This window comes from Patagioenas fasciata, chromosome 2, assembly GCF_037038585.1.
Source record: "Patagioenas fasciata isolate bPatFas1 chromosome 2, bPatFas1.hap1, whole genome shotgun sequence".
Classification (NCBI taxonomy): domain Eukaryota; kingdom Metazoa; phylum Chordata; class Aves; order Columbiformes; family Columbidae; genus Patagioenas; species Patagioenas fasciata.
The window spans coordinates 89,740,869-89,756,925 of NC_092521.1; the positions used below are offsets into that span (position 1 = coordinate 89,740,869).

General features: G+C 47.7%; 1 protein-coding gene across 1 annotated transcript; it reads right to left on the reverse strand.

The window, feature by feature from the left end:
• Nucleotides 1-9,546: 9,546 nt before the first annotated feature.
• Nucleotides 9,547-15,819, reverse strand: FOXF2 (forkhead box F2). The gene is made up of 2 exons (XM_065832009.2): nucleotides 14,380-15,819; nucleotides 9,547-10,474 (listed from the first exon to the last, which is right to left on the reverse strand). The coding sequence occupies exons 1-2, from the start codon at nucleotides 15,386-15,388 to the stop codon at nucleotides 10,308-10,310; spliced, it is 1,176 nt and encodes a 391-aa protein (XP_065688081.1). The 5' UTR covers nucleotides 15,389-15,819; the 3' UTR covers nucleotides 9,547-10,307.
• Nucleotides 15,820-16,057: the final 238 nt, after the last annotated feature.

Below are 16,057 nucleotides of genomic sequence, written 5' to 3' on the forward strand. Positions count from 1 at the left end.
TGAAGGAGGCATGTCGGTGGGACTTAGCCAAAGCAGGTGAAGGACCAATACAATGGCAGACAGAGCTAAATCGGTGGCACATGCAAAACTGGATGTACTGGAGGGGAAGGCAAAATGTCTGGGAGCATGTGAATTTAGCTCTGGAAAAAAGACTTGGGACTTATTGAAGGCAGCTTAATAGAAAATTCTGCTCCCTGTGCAGCTGTGCACTGCACATGCAGAGCAATGGGGACTATACAGCATCATGCTAAAAGCCAGCAGTGCAATCTTGTATATTATTTGTTGTTCAGGACCTCACATCATGAACAGGATTTGTCTCACCAAACTACAGAGCATATGTCTTCACCTGAGTCCATCACCTGAACTCTTTTACAACTAATTGAGAGAAATGTGCATGCTGAGGTTAAGGTTCAGGTTCTTCTAAAACAGTGATCTTCAAGAAGCCACATCACTTTTCCTCTGAGGCCTATTTTGACTACTTTTTGTGTAAAAACAATTTTGACAATGAGCTTTGATGTCTGTGCTATAGAAGACTGTAGCCTACTGCCTAAGCAGGTTTTACTTCTTGTGAGGTGGAAAATAAGAAGAATCACAATAAGATGCTAGGGGCCAGAAAGTCTGAAGATGGTTAACTGCCTCAGGATGGAGAAAGAGCAGTTATGGTAAAACCACTTAAAATTAATAAAAAACTAATTAAGATTAATCAGGATTAAAGTTAAAAGAAACACAGACAGAATTGACAGAAAAAAGCCAACCTTTTAAATACCACCTAAACAGCCTTTGGCACTCCCCTGCACAGGATGCCAGAGAGGCCAAGAGCTAAGTTCAAAGCTGAGTGCAATTTTCCCTGTCAGAGTGGTTGGTGTGGTTGCACGTTATCCCACACCTGACTGTTGCAAAATTTCTTGCACCTTCTGAAGCATCCGGTGCTGGTGAAATGGGCCGAACAGCTTGAAAAGTATCTTCTTGTCTGTGCAGCACTCACCTGTGGGCTTGGAAAAGAAATTCATGCTGAATTTGGTACGCAGTTCTTAGACTGTCAAGGGTTTTTTTGGGGAAATGGATGCCCTGGCAAATTAGATACAACGACTGATCTTTCTAAAACAATTAATGACATTCAGGATGTCAGCCACATTCTCCAGAGACACTTCACCATGAGCAAGCAGGGGATGCTAGACACCTTACCACTTTTTTTTTTAAGTCCTCCAATTCTCTATTCCCCTTTCAAACACAGGATTCTAGACCACATGGACTAATGAGGAGCTTGCTATACTTCCTTACTGACATGAGTCCAGCTGAAAGAACATGAAAGAATGTGGACTTTATGAGGCAGATGGCTTTTTCCTAGGCTTCTACCTACTGCCTGTGTCTGTATGGATGTGAAAGAGCTGTGTCAGTTTCTCTTTCTGGTATAAGAAATCGACCTTGTGAATGACATTTGAGCAGGCAAGAAAGGAATTTAGATCAGGCTATGTAAAACACATGCTATAAGTGGGGGTTTTCCCAGCTCTGGGGGGTCTTCTCTCTGCTCTCTCCATGCTCAAGTCCCTCCTGAAGTGCTGAGCTTGGGACTTTCATTAGCTGCATGTTTCTTCTTCTGTTTTTATTTTACTCTGCATTCAAAGGACTAAGTAGTGAGAAAGGGCTCTGGCTGTTTTAAGCAGCCTACAGGAAATGAATTACTGAATAGTGAGTTTGTCAGCACATGGATCTTTTTGGGCATATCTAAAGCATGTCTGGATTATGGTTTGCTTCATTTTTAGCCATTAGTAGCCAATTATCAAAGGCTTTCCACGCAGGACAACTACGGTTTGCTACGGTACATGCTCCTGACTAATAAATGTGTCCTGAGCTGCCTCTGGATGGGATGGTCCGTTTCATATGAGCATCTGTTTTCTGTTTTTCACCCTTGCAGTGTTGTTCCTCTCTGGGGACCCTGGTGGTACTTAGATCCAAAACCAACTATGGGCAGGTGGGAACTATTCAGATGTCTCATGCCCTTCTGTACTGCTCTTAGAGCCGTCCCTGGGGAGGCAGCCAGCTCCCCAATGATGGACAGTGGTGACTGAAAAGGTAGACCTGGGATGGACAAATGTCAGCTGTCTACTGCAGGTGCTTTTCTACTCTATGAGAGCATGGCCTTTTGATCACATTACCCTCTGAAGGATGGGGCCAAGAATGGTCTAATCAAACACAGTACTGGCTGACAGAAGAACTTGCCCACCTCTGCTGGGCTAAATACTAGGTTTGTCCTTCTTTTGCTCTTCCCTATTCCTCCTGATGGCCTGATCTGCTGAGTTGCTATGAGTCTACCCTCATCTTTTGTGGCCATCTTCTCTTTTGACTTCTTCCTTCAGGAACTGAGTTGGAGAGTTTTTGGTATTTTCTTTAGGGAAGGAGAACTCAGGAGGAGAAAATCAGCAGGCTACAGTAAAAGAAAAAGTCTCATGAATCCTAGTACTTCTTCTTGTATTTGGGAAAGAAACATATGTGGATGTCATTTCTTTTACTGAGGGATGGTTTTAAGCCCTGGTTCTATAGTAGGGCTGCAGGGCAAGCAATTAATCTGTAACAATAAAGAGAAAATCAGTGGGAAAAATGTAGCGGAAATGTCAAAGGTTTGCAGAAATCTATATATCTGGTGTTATAATATTAGAACAGAAGCAGCAATGTATGAATCATTCATGGCCATTTCTTGCCCTCATGTTTTTGGTAAAAAAGACCATTGTCTGGGAGCAAGGCTTGTGTCCAAAGATTGAAAGAAAACTTGCCTGGCAGGGGGAGGAATCTTCTTGGGTAATCAACAGGCATGTGAAGGTGAGAGGGGACAGTGAAAAAAGGTTGAAAAATATCAGAGGTCTAAAGCTAAAGCATTCTGGGGGAATACCGCTCTGCACTCAGTTGGCCAGATTAGACTCTTTCTGCTGTCATCACCTTCCTGCATATTCACATCACAAACACACTGACATCAGACATCAACTGCTCCAGCTGAGCTCCATTTCTGTGCTCATTATGCTCTTTCTGAGGGCAAGCACAGAGCTGTGGTCCTTTCCTCTCCTGAATGGAAGACCAGGCTTCACTGGCTGGAGGCTGCAGTGACATGCAGTGTACCAGCTGTACCTCCCCGGGGTGTCTGCAGCGCTGGGCATTTGTCATCTTTGGGGGATCCTGCAACTGGAAATAGCCAGGGATGAAGTAGCCTTCTGAAATCTAGACTGTTTGTTGATTTTCATGGAAGATATAATGCTTTTAGAAAGAAAATATATTTGAAAAACTACCAGATCTGCACTTGTCTCCATGTTTCCTACTGCTGGGACCTTGAGCAAGGCTAGGCTGCTTCACGCATGCCTGTGTCTCAGAGAGGTTTCCCTAAACAACTCCTACTGCTTTCTTCACAGAGCCTCTGAGTCTGCTGCGTAACTTGGCTGAATCCTGCATCCTGGTTGTGCTTGTTCAGACTACATTGGACACTTTCAACAGGGAGTCAAGCCAAATTCCTCCTGCCCCTTGCTCCTCTGTTGTCCTGGGACAAGCCTCTGTTTGTTTACTGAAGGTCACTTATCTTGAGCTATTATTTTTTTCCTGTCCACTTCTCATTGCTGCCTCACACTAAATGAAACAAATATATTAATGTTTTTAGGTGTCTCGGCTCCCAGATCAGCGTACAAGTGTTTGTGAATCACTGCAGTACAACCCTGTTTCTGCCTCAGAAGGGAAAATTGGGCACACTGCAATGAGGGGAACTTCTCATGTGTGAAAGTAGGGTTTAGTGCATGATATGAGAAGTGGAAGTCAATGCCTATTTTTAAGGGACTTAATTCTGCCTTTCATAGTTACATAGTGGAGCTTCCAATGATGGCTGCAGAAGTTACCCCTCTTCTTGCACCTCTTTCATCAATGATTACCCCAACTTGAGGACACTCACATAGCTCCCTGGTATCTGCATCCTCTCTGTTACATCTCTGCCTGTTAAGTCACCTGGGATTGAAGTACACTTCCTCCAGTGCTTTTCTGGTGTTCTTTGTCCTCTCTAATGAGCAACTCTGCTCACCATTAATGGCCAGGAGACCATCTAGCCTTACCAACGCTAAGAGACCATGTGCCAGAAGAGACGTGGCAGAGGCTGGAAACGTTTCTGTGTTTCAGCAGTTTTAAGGTTGAAAGCATTTTATTCCTTTTTTAAAAGAGTGAATCATACTGCTGACTCTAATCTTCCCTGCATTTTCCATCTCCCTTTTGTTCATTTTCTCTCCACCACAAAGGATGAGAAGCACTGTCCTGTAACCAAATACCTGCCCTAAGCCACCAGCAAATGCTCTAGAAGCCACCAGTGGTGAACAAATCTCTGTCAGGGAAATCCCTATATGAAAAAAAAACCCGACACGAATGCAAGAAGGCCCAAGATGTGATTCTGAAGCCTAGATTCCAGAAGTAAAATTGTCCAGGAGCTTCCAATATGTTCATGCTTTAGATCCAGGTTCTGTCATTGAGCTATCTCACAGGTAAAAGCTGCAGTCCTTTAACACAAAGATTGCTTAGCCACAGACACTGTCCTGTTTAGTTTAAATCAGCTTTGGGGAGTCGATACTACTTTAAAGCTGGTCATATTGGTGTAGCCTGCAGCTGTACATGTGTAAACGAGGGATTACAGTGATGGATCATCCATAAACATCAGTCGTGCAGTTTAAACTAAATCACACCTTTCATCGCACCAGAAAACTGCTGTGCATGAGATCCAGTCTCAGAGAGTGATTTTAAACTAATTTAAGATGATACAAAAAATAAAACCAAGAGATTTTTCATCTAGTAAAATGTGTTTAGTATATGTTAATCAGGACAGGTATAAACGAATCCAAAGAGGATCTCTGAAAATGAGATAAGATTGTGTACATAAAGGATTTCAGTAGCTCAGCTAAATCAGTTATAAAACTTCTAATTTAAACTAATGCTACCTATATTTGGACAGTAAGAATTAATGGCTTGCAACTCTACTGCAAGGAAAATGTTACCAGTGGGGATCTAGTCCAAGAAATCTGTCCTTATCAGTTCCTCAACAGCAGCTCAGTCTCTTTGAATTACCTTGAAAACATCAAATTACCTGTGAGCCGAACGGTTCTTTGCAAAACACTGCAATGTCATTTTGCAATGGTTAAAATAACCAATGTAACACAGTTAACATTTCTCCTTAATCTCCTAAATAAATCTAAATCCACTGTTAAAATACCTCTAATTCCAGATGCAGTTTGTAGTGGTGTCCCAAAAAATGTTAAAACCTCCTCCTCCTCTCAGCATATTTCTCTTTAGAAATGACCAATGGAGAAGCCAATAGATTTCTATAAATCACTGTTGGATGAAAACAAGCATAAAAAGGAGGCTTGAAGTTGTTTAATATTACAGATGGTTTGGAGCTCTATTCAGTAGTTGGCAAGTCATATGAAGCTGCTCTGAATTCTTTATAATCTAGACACAAATATCGTTGAACTCTGAGAGAACCTCTGGGCTTTTATTCAAAAATATGTTGGCTTCTATTTACCTCTTTCTTCATTTGTATCTATCATATGGCTCAATATATAAATAAAGCCCGGGTGTTCTTATTAGCTAAGGCAGTATTTCATGCAGATTAATGCCAGCAGGTTTTGTAAAATACATCTCTATTCAAGGCTGGAATATGTTTTGAATTAATTTTCATCCTGTATATGAATCAGGTATATTCTACTCCAGTTCCTATACAGGGCTCAGCTGCAGCATATAGGAGGAACGTGTAGTGTTTAATTCTAGTCCTGTCATCCTTCTTCAGCAAAGCACTTTTTACCTTAACCATCTGCGTAATCCCATTGACTTTAATGGGAGTGCTCACATGCTCAGGTATATTAAAATTGTAATTGAAAGCAGTACCTTGCTTTCTTGAGGCACAAGTGACATACCTAGCATTTTATCGAACAAGCTTATTTAAATATTACCTCATGCATATTTTACGAACAAGTCTTTCTGGTTCAATAAAATTAGGCTTGTTGTTACTGAGTAAAATCTTTGCCTCCAAAGCAGGTTGAAACTCTCACACTACACTGAAAACACTGTATTGGCTAAAAGTACTTTGCCAGCTGACCCAAAACAGAGTAAGATATTAATGTGATGTTTAGTAAAATAATGGGCAAGGGGATTTAGTGAGATAAACAAACTGACGGTTTTAAAGAATGCTTGGGTCAACTACCAGCTAGAAATTCAACATCCCACATAAGATACCTCTGTATTTGGCTAATTTTGCCAGTGTTAAATTGATTGTTCAAATGATCCCAGCTTTGGAGTGGTTGAGTGTTTTTTTTCTGTGTAACATAAACACCCTCACAAGCAAAATCCCTCCACTGAGGCAGTAAGACTGTGATGAAACCAGAGAATGGAGAAAATATATATATAAGATTATAGTGGATCACCGGCAAACTGTTTGAGGCACTCCAGTGTGATTTCATTCCCATCCTGCGGAAACTCTGTCTAGTGTGCTCTAATAATGGCAATGTTTGGATTAGTCTACGTTCAATCCATTTGCCTCCGTGCCTCACCAAATGTGAGCTACGCCATCAGTCTAGATGACTAAGTATTTGTAATGTAGTTGTAGCTTTCTTGTAGCTGTGGCAGTTGAGGTCATTAGCGAGGTGAGGTTTGTGGGAGACACATTAGTAATGCATTAGATCAACTGATCTGGTTGGGGAAAAAAAAAAAAGCAGCAGATTTTTGGACATGCAAGCTCTTCATCGGGTTAGACCAGAAGTGCACCTAGAAGCCATCTGCTCTCTTCCTCCTTTGTGCTCACCTGTAAGGACAGAGTGGTTGTACAGGCTGAAACTCTAAGCTGAGAGTCGGCGGTGACCATATTTTCAGACTCAGCAGAGGTGAGCAGTTTTTGTTGGGTGCTACTTTGATTAAAGTGCTGCTAAAGAAAAAAAAGGGGGTGCTTAGGCATCTTGCAGTCCACACATAGAAGACAAAGCAGTCAGGGACATGTTAGCAGGCAAGGAATGAAAAGATAACAAATGAAAGCAGAAGATAATAAAACCTCATCATAAAAAAGAGCAATAACTAAGAAAGCTGCAGAGAGATGGAGCTTCCTGTGTTTGATACCACCTGATGCTCATTTTTGCATAGCCACTACAGGTTGACTAGAAAATACACACTCAAATTCGGATATGCCTTACTGGGCTCTTACACAATGCTCAGACTAAATAGACATATGTAGATTTCTGGGGTTTTTTTAGCACAAGAAATTTCATCTTCATCTCATGTTGTAGGTCTCTGGGAGCCTCAGAGGCAAGTACTGCATCGCTGCTGCTATGATTAGAAGTCTCAGTGCGTGGGATGTCTAAGAAATAATTCATTTTTCCAAAATATGAAGTATTTGAGTGTGTCCAGTGACTATTAACAAATGTAAAAAGATGCAAATAACTTTTAACTGTATAGCTAAAACACAAGTATCTTGTCCTTACAGTGGCATAGCTCTTCATCTTTACTCTCACAGGCTCTGTGGCCACTGGACTTTAGACTAAACAAGAGCTGAATTCCTAGGGTAGAAGGTATTATAACTAAATCAAACATCAAAACAAAATCAGATCAAATTAACTTAAAAATCTGGCCACCTTTTTCCTCCCCATCATATGCTGGTCACCTCTAAATTAAGAAGAAAGAGGCTGGGGTCTTTTTTCTCAGAGTACCTGGAAACATAGCAATGTCTAAAGAGTACTGCTTCTGAAACGCCCTTTTTTAAGCTAGTTTTCACGGGGAAAAGGGAATCTTATTCTGTTAAACAAGAATAGTCCTAAATCATTGCAGGAGAACACAGAAGCCCCAAACTAAAGGATACCCTAGCAAATCCTTCCCCTTTCTTAGGAAAACAGCTAGTGCGAGTATTCCTCACGTTTTCTGGGATACAATGGCATTCAGACGGTGGAAAAAAAAATATATATACGTATAAATATATACATACATATATACACGTATAAATCGCAGTGCCAAGTAGCCCCGCAGCCGGTGGCTTGGGGGCGGCCATTGTCGGCCCTGTGCCGCTGGAGGGCACTGGCGGTCCGCGCCCGGCCACCGGGGAGGCCACAGGCAGTTTTTTTATCTTTGAGGTCCTGTCATTCCTGTATAAACAAGTTACGTTCAAGTGTTTAGGATATAAATTACGACCATGCAGGCTTGCCTCGGAAAGAATGTAAACACAGCACTGTGGTCGGAGCAAACTCTGAAACTGACTTTATAATTTATCACAGGCCCTGAGAAGCTCAGGGAAGAAAAGGGCATTTTTGAGCATAAATATATATTTTAAAAGATGAAGAGTTTTATCTCTCTATATATAATTACCTAGATATCATTTTCTACGTATGTGTGTATATATATGTACGCATGCATGTATATACGTATGTACACATTTACATACACCATTTCACTGAAACTCTCAGGCTTTTCAGCGTTTGGCCGCGGGGCCGGGGACAGCCGGGGAGACGTGGGGGGTACCCCGGCTTGCGAGGCGCATTGGGGTACCTGGGATGCCTCTGTCCCCTCCGGGGGACTGGTCGGGCTGCGCGGGGGGCGGTGGCGAGATGCCCCCGTCGGCGGGGCTGCGCAGGGCTGCGCCGGGGCCGTGCCCACCCCCGGCCGAGACGGCCCGTGCTGTGCAGGGTGGGTTTGTCGGGGATCCCCCAGCTCGGGAGACCCCGAGGACCGGGAGGGCGGCGCGGCCGGAGGCGTCGGCGAGCAGCTCCCGGCGCCCGGCTCCGACTCTCGGCCACTCAGCCCCCGCCGGGCAGGGTGGCATCTTGGGGACAAGGTTTGTTTTGCTTGGAGTGCTTTGGGGGCCTTTGCTATTTTATTATGTTTATTTTTTCTTTTTCTTTTTTTTCTATTTTCTTTTTTGATTTTAACTTCCCTGCCTCTACACTGGTCATGCCATTCTCGGTGCCTCTCCCCAAATACTTATCAAGCCACGGTTTTATTGTGGATCCTTCTCGTCCACCCCACCGTGATGTGCGCTACCAGGTGCAATCCCGTGTTGCATAGGGGCTCCTGACCGCGCACCTGCAAAACCCCATCGGGATACAGAGGGACTACGATGAGCTGCGTGGGCAGGCGGGACGGGGACGCGGGGGCACCTGGACATAGCCCTAAAACAGTGGGAAGGGGGTTTTGGACCCGGAGGAGCCCTCCAAGACAGAAGAAGGCAGTCTGGTTCCAGATGCCTTTGTGTCCACTCTCCCGGTTATTTCAGAGTCTATCCAGCAGCGGGGAAAAGCAGGATAGGAAGTGGGGGAGGGGGTGCAGCCCAGAGACGACGGCACTGGCCCCCTCTGGTCAACTGCTCTCTCCTCTGCCTCCAGCAGCTGAAGGATTTGGGGTTGCAGCTTGAACAATCTCGGATCCTAGGGTCGAAGAATTTTCCCACAAGGAACTGAGGGAAAATAAGTGCCTGTCCAATGCATGGTCATTTATATACATTTTATTGAAAAAAAAAAAAAAATTTGTACATCAAAATATTTTGGCAAACTGTAAAAAGTATACATAAGTGCAAATATATTCTCCTTTTAAAGCAATAGTGTGTGAGTATACACAAGATTCATTTAAAATATTTCTTTAAAAAATATTGTGGTAGAAAACAACTTTTGTAAAAATAAAAACCAAAACATTGTATTGCTGCAATACTGAAAAAAAAAAAACCAAAAACAAAAACAAAAACAAAAAGGAATGAACTCTTCTTAAAGTCTATACATGAAAGGGCTAAACCATATTGGTTTAATAATATCAGTTGGTCGGTGTTGAATTCCATACGAAGTGTCCTTGGTGGGGCTTAGGGAGAGGAAAAAGGAAAATAAAGAAAAAAGAGTAGTAAATTTCCCGCTAACATAGCAACGGAAGGGGGAGTCTTCGCAGGTGCTGAGCTGGGAGATTTAATTTTCCTATTCAAAACCACTTTCTCGTATAAAATACATGGAATTGTTCCCTTTCTCAAAGCTCGATTCCTTACAAAGAAGGTTTATTATTAAGGTGGTCAGACCTGACACAAGGACACTTACGTCCCGCCTAAGCCGACACATTACATAAGGTATTTTTCTTTTAGGAAGAGCTTTGGACGGTTCTATCGGCTGTACGTGTCCTTCAAGGGATGGAGGGGGACCGAAAACACTGCTTCCTTAGGTAATTTTGCTAAGTGACTCGTGTACTATCAATGCTATCAGAGTGCACATTATATTTAATCGGCGTGGGTCCGTCTATACCTCGACTCTGTTCTATGCCACCTGATTGTCTCTGTTGGGGCACTGACTTCACATCACGCAGGGCTTGATGTCTTGACAGACGCTTTGATGGTGGTGATGGTGATAGTAAGATCCACTAGCGGAAGGGTGAAACGAAGAAATGCCGTTAAAATTGAGGACAAAATCTTTCCTGTCACACACTGGAGAGGGGTGATGCTGGTAGCGAGGCAATCCCACTGCAAGAGAAGGAAATAACAAGAGATGCTTAGAAGTCTGGTAGCTCTGCCCGGGCGGAGCAGTCCGTTCTCTCTCACCCGCAGAGGAGAGGATGCCTGTAGCAGGACTGACACACGACTTATTTTCTTCCCGTCTGGGCTTCCTCCTGCAAGGTTTGGGAGCTCCTTTCTGGCTTTCCTGACAGTGGACTGGATGCTCCGACGGCGCATAGCCTGCCCCACTTGCAGGGCAGACAGAGCGGCGAGTCTCATCGATCCGAGCGAGAAGGGAAAGTGGATCCCCCGGCGTGCCCCATCGTCACCGTGTGAGCCCGGTGCCGTACCCGTGCTTGTACGAGCTCCCCGTGCCCGCTCTGCAAGGACGTTACAAACTACACAACCGTGTGGCAGACAGGCTGGGGAGAGGACAGCAGATGGAGGCGGATGCCCACGGACACACTCGTGGTCGCATCCCGAGCGCACGCATATCGCAGGACACCCCTCCCGTGTGGGCACACGCACACACTGCTGCCTGCCCCCCTGCCTGTTTGGCAGTGTGCGGGGTTAGGTCAACCTCTGTCGTGGGGTAGATGAAGAAGTGCCGGTGTGCGAGCAGAGGATGCGACTGGAGTGTTTTTTTGGATGCGCAGCAGCCATTTGAATCTGATTCCCATCTTTGCTCCCTCGTCTCTAGCGCTCCCCACCCCACCCATCCTCCCAACATCCCATCTCTGGAAGGTTTTTGCTTTTGACTTGAACGGCTGCAGGCTGAATTCTAACCAGGATCCAATTGTGTGCTGACTAGTGTATTTATTTATGTATGTGTACAAGTGTGCACGTCTATAGGCGGGTGTGCGTTCATAGACGTGAGATACAGACCGAGGACACCCTAGGGTTCATCAACAACAAAAAACGAAGTACATCCGCGGCACCGACATGTAAATGACCTCGCAAATTCCTGTTTTAATTTCCCACAGCCTAAGGCAGCTTTTAGGTCCAAGGGCCGCGTGAAAAAACCACCCTCCCCTCCAACCCGCGCCGGAGGGCCATGCTGGGATCTTCAGTCTGGCAGGGTTCCTACTGGATCCGCCGGGAAGGGGAGCCCGAACAAGGCCTGCAGGATAGAGCCAGAGAGGGATTTAATTTGATGTGTGGATGTCAAACTCGGCTAGCGGTATCCTGTCAAATCTGACTGAGATTCAATTAAAAAAAAAAAAAAAAAAAAAAAAACAGCAAAAGAAAGACAAGAAGAGTGAGGGGGCGGGGGGAAAAAATGAAAAAAAAAAACAAAAAGGAGGGAAAGGAGGGAAACGTCCCCGTTTTCCCCAGGGTAGCGGAGCCGACCCCTTCGGCTGTGGCCCGCGGGGCTGCGCAGGCGGCGCGCAGGGCCCGTGTCCTCCGGCGCTGTCCCCTCCTTCACCCCGCAGAGCTCACTTTATAAAAGTGATTATTTCGCTGGATTTCCTCGGCTTTCTAATAACCCTGCTGGTATGCTCGCCATAAACCGGGGCACTTTATTACAATCCTGATTCAATCATTTAGCAGGATTTAATAGTGTGCGAAAAAAATCTAGCTCCCCCCACTCCCCAGCTTCAAAATCCTTTTAGCACAACCGAGCCTCCTGTTTCCAATTTTTTCCTTTCTTTTTCTTGGGTCTGATGCAAATTCAAGGTTTTAAGTCCGCCCTGTCGCTGTCATGATTAGAGGATTATTGACCGATCAAAAGCGGTTGCCACCGAATTTGCTTTGCATTTAACTAAGAGAAAGGGAAAGGTCAAATTCACTTGCTACTCCTTTTGTGGGGCAAGGAGGAGAAAGATTATTGCTGGTAATAATTACGAATGAAGGAGCTCGAATTGGTTTTCCCTATATCCTTTCACTCTACTAAAGCGGTCGTGCCACAGAGATTTTACACGAATGAGAACTGGACCCATGCACAAAAATAAAAAGTTGTATTTTTTTTTTTTTTTTTTTTTAGTTAACCAAGGAATGGGAATGGCTTCCACTAAAGTCCTGGGCTCAGATCGTGAAGCTCTAAAAAACAAGTGGAGAAGCGTAGTTTTGCAAAATGGCATTAAATCTGAGCTGCTGGAAACAGACGCTTGGCCTCGGCATTAAGAAAGCGTCCATCTGTCTGTCTGGGTGTATATCCGTCCATTAACAGAAATAATTCGGGTTTAAGTGCCCTCATCCTCGGAAACCGTGGTGGAGGCTTCGGGTGGACCAGAACCCTTCCTCTCCTGCTTTTCGTTTTGAAGAGTTTTTCTCGGATTGCTTTAAAATGAAAATTTCTCTTCCAGGAATCGCCTTTCGCACTCGCGTTTCTGTCAGAAGAAGGGTGCAGCTGCCTCCCAGATACGCTGCCCGGACCAGCCCCACTCCCGCGCCACGTATGGCCCCGTGGGCCCCGAGCTGCAGGCCGCGGCGCCCTCAAGGAGTAAAGCAAACAGATAAAAACTCCAAAAGAAAGAAAAAGAAAACAAACAAGAAAAAAAACCCACCAAGTAACAACAGCAATAACAACAAAGTAAAGCAGAACTTCCTAACGGTAAAGGTACCTATTTCGGCGGGGGATGCCCTTTTAAACCCGTCGGCCTCTGTCTCCGGCCCGCAAAACCAAGTGGAAAGACTATCTGAATCTCCGAAAAGTAGCCCTAAGCAGGGTTATACTCCGTGGGCACGGAGCAGCCCTTGTGGGGACGCACCGCTTTTCCCCAGCGCTCTCTGCGCCCAAACGCCGACAAGGCAGCGACCCGCTCCGCAGCCACCACTTCTCAGCGGGCCGTCATTTCCCAGGCATCACACCAGGGCTATTTAGGTGGTGGGTCTTGGTTGTTTTTTGTTTTAAGGCAGGAAAATTTGCAAGCGCTTGTTCTTCCCTGACACCCCAAGTCCATTCTTCAGTGATGGCAAAGCGGCTTCCCCAGCGGCTGGGCTCCCAGATCGCCCTCCCCGCGGCGGCAGCAGGCTGTGGGGAGGCCGAGGACAGGCTGCGCGACTAGCAGAAGGACAGGGGAGTGATTGACAGGCGCCCAAGGAGGGGGCGGGAGAGCTGAGGGTCGCCTGTATTTGTTACTTGTTGAAATTCCCATAAAATTGAACAAGACCCCGCTCTCATAGGGGTTAAGTCAGGCTAAAATCCTCTTCGGTGTGGTCCAGCCCAGACTGTCTTTGTTTGCTTAACCTCCGGGACCCACGTTTAAAAGGGCTATTTGGAAAATTTCCCCGTAAGAGCCCAACATCTTTTACCCATTTTTGTGCTCGGATTTTTCTAAGCAGACATTGTCTGTAATCACCGGCCGGGAGGGGCGGGGGGGTGGAAGACAGAGACCACAAAATTTTTTCCTCCGGTTGCAGAAATACACTGGATCTGCTTTAATCTCTCACGCATTTTTCAAGATAAGAAGTTTCGTGGTTTTGTTTTTGTATTTTGTATTTTTTTTTTCCCGCAGAGCTTAGGGGATAATATTTAACACTTTTTTCTGATTACTCTCGCGACGCGTCTCTGCGGACCGCGGTTTACCGAGGCGGCGGCAATGCCTGGCGGCGCTCCCCGCTAAGCGAAGCCGCCGCCCGGTGCGGCGGGTCTTGCCCCCCGTCCCGCCACGGCGCACATGTCGCTGGCACAGGCAGGGACCTGCGAGTCGGGACGAAGCCGGGAAGGAGCCTATCTTTCCTCGGAGCGCTCCTTCTTGGTTCTGGGCAAGAAGGAGGGATGCTCACGGTCCTACTCACAGCCCTCCAAGACAAACTCCCTTGTCCCAAAACAGAATAGCTCCAACCCACGCGTATTTTTCTCCCTCTCGCAGACAATATCCCTCTTTTGTTCCTGCGTCGTGGAGGTCAGGGTTCCCCCGCGCGAAAACCTCGTCGCCGGAGAAAGCCCCGCCAGCGTCGCGCTCCCTGTCACCCCCCGGGGTCCCTACCTGAGAGGTCGTCGCGGGGGCTCTGGTGCAGGTAGCCCTGCTCCAAGGAGTAGGAGGGCACACTGGAGTGGAGGCCGGAGGAGGCGGCGTTGGCGGCTGGGAGGCCCTGCTGCTTTATGTAGGGCGAAGCCCCCGAGGCTGTCCAGTGGGCCGAAGGGCTCGTGTAGGGCGAGTGGCACTCGATGGCGCTCGCCATGGCCGGCGAGGAGGGCACGGGGCTGCTGCTGCTGTCGGGACCGTAGTCCCCATTGGCAGTCACCGGGCAGCTGGCCATGTAAGTCGAGCCTGGGTTGGGCGACATGTGCGGGACGTGGTGGCCGCCACTGAGTCCCTCGTAGCCGCTGGCCATGGCATTGGGCATCATGTCGAGGTTGTAGCCGTTGGAGTGGCAGGCGAGGGAGGCGGGGGGCGCCTGGAAGTCGAAACCCTGTGGGAGGATGGAGGCGCCGAAGCCCAGCCCGTTCATCATGCGGTACATGGGCTTCAGCGCCTGGCATTTCCTCCTGAAGCCGCGAGGTCGTCGTCGGAAGGAGCCCTCCTCGAACATGAACTCGCTGGCCGGGTCGATGGTCCAGTAGTGGCCCTTGCCCGGGCGGCCCAGGCCCTTGGGCAGCTTGATGAAGCATTCGTTGAGGGAGAGGTTGTGGCGCACGGAATTCTTCCAGCCCTGGTAAGAGCCGCGAAAGAAGGGGAAGCGGGCCTGCAGGAACTGGTAGATCTCACTGAGTGTCAGGCGCTTGGAGGGCGAGCTCTGGATGGCCATAACGATGAGGGCGATGTAGGAGTAGGGGGGTTTCTCTGGCCTCCGCAGCCCAGAACTGGCCTTCTTGCTCTTGGAGGACGCCGCCGCTACCGAGGAGGAGGAGGAGGTGGAAGTGGAGGAAGAGGAGGTGGAGGTCTCCAGGGCGGAGGAGGGCGGCCGGCTCATCTGGAGAGCTCCGGGAGCCGGGCTGCAGGAGCGGAGAGGGACGGGGGGCTCCAGCCGCTGCTGGCCGCTCTCGGTGGTCATCTGGCAGAGGGAGGGGAATGGGGTAGGGTGGGGTGAGGCTGGGAGGGAAGGGGGGGAGCCGGGCGGGGTGGGTACCGGGGCGGGGGGTGCCCCGCAGGGGGAGAGCGGGGGGGGCGGTGAGAGCTGCTGTCCTTCGGGCACCTCCTCAGTGCGGTGGACGGCGGCGGGGCGGCGGCAGCGCCCTGCGCATCCTTCTTCGCGGTCCCTTGCGCAATGGCTCCTCCGCTTTCCGTCGGAGCCAGGCACTGGGAGGGATGGACCGGCCCGGCCCCGGCCCGGCCCCCACCCGCGGAGGCTCCGCTCAGCGCCGCTCCGCTTCCTCCTCTGCCCCCCACCTGGGGAACATCCCGCTGCCTAATCCGGCAAGGGGAGGAAGCACAAGAGCCCCCCCTTCCAATCTCTTCCGCGCTGTTATTCTTTCATATACACTTTCTTCTTGCGCAAAGGCATACAGTGGCTGCCTATCGGTTCCTTGAATCTTGCTCTTTTTTTTTTTTTTTCTTTCCCCGCAGACCCCTCTGAATCCGGCAGAGAAATCAACAGAGATACAGAGAGTCAGAGGGGGAAGACAGAAAGACCACCCCCTTTCCAGCTGGGCTCTCTTCACCCGTCATCTGAGCAGGAGGCGCTCCTGCCGCTGCCGCCGCGCCATCCCCGGCTTGCTCTCGC

What these genes read in the sequence shown, in the direction of transcription:
- FOXF2 (XM_065832009.2), bottom strand. Translation starts at nt 15,388, where the DNA reads ATGACCACCGAGAGCGGCCAGCAGCGGCTGGAGCCCCCCGTCCCTCTC. An exon ending in CCCCCGCGACGACCTCTCAG is followed by an intron (nt 10,475 to 14,379) that starts GTAGGGACCCCG and finishes CTTCTCTTGCAG; the next exon opens with TGGGATTGCCTCGCTACCAG.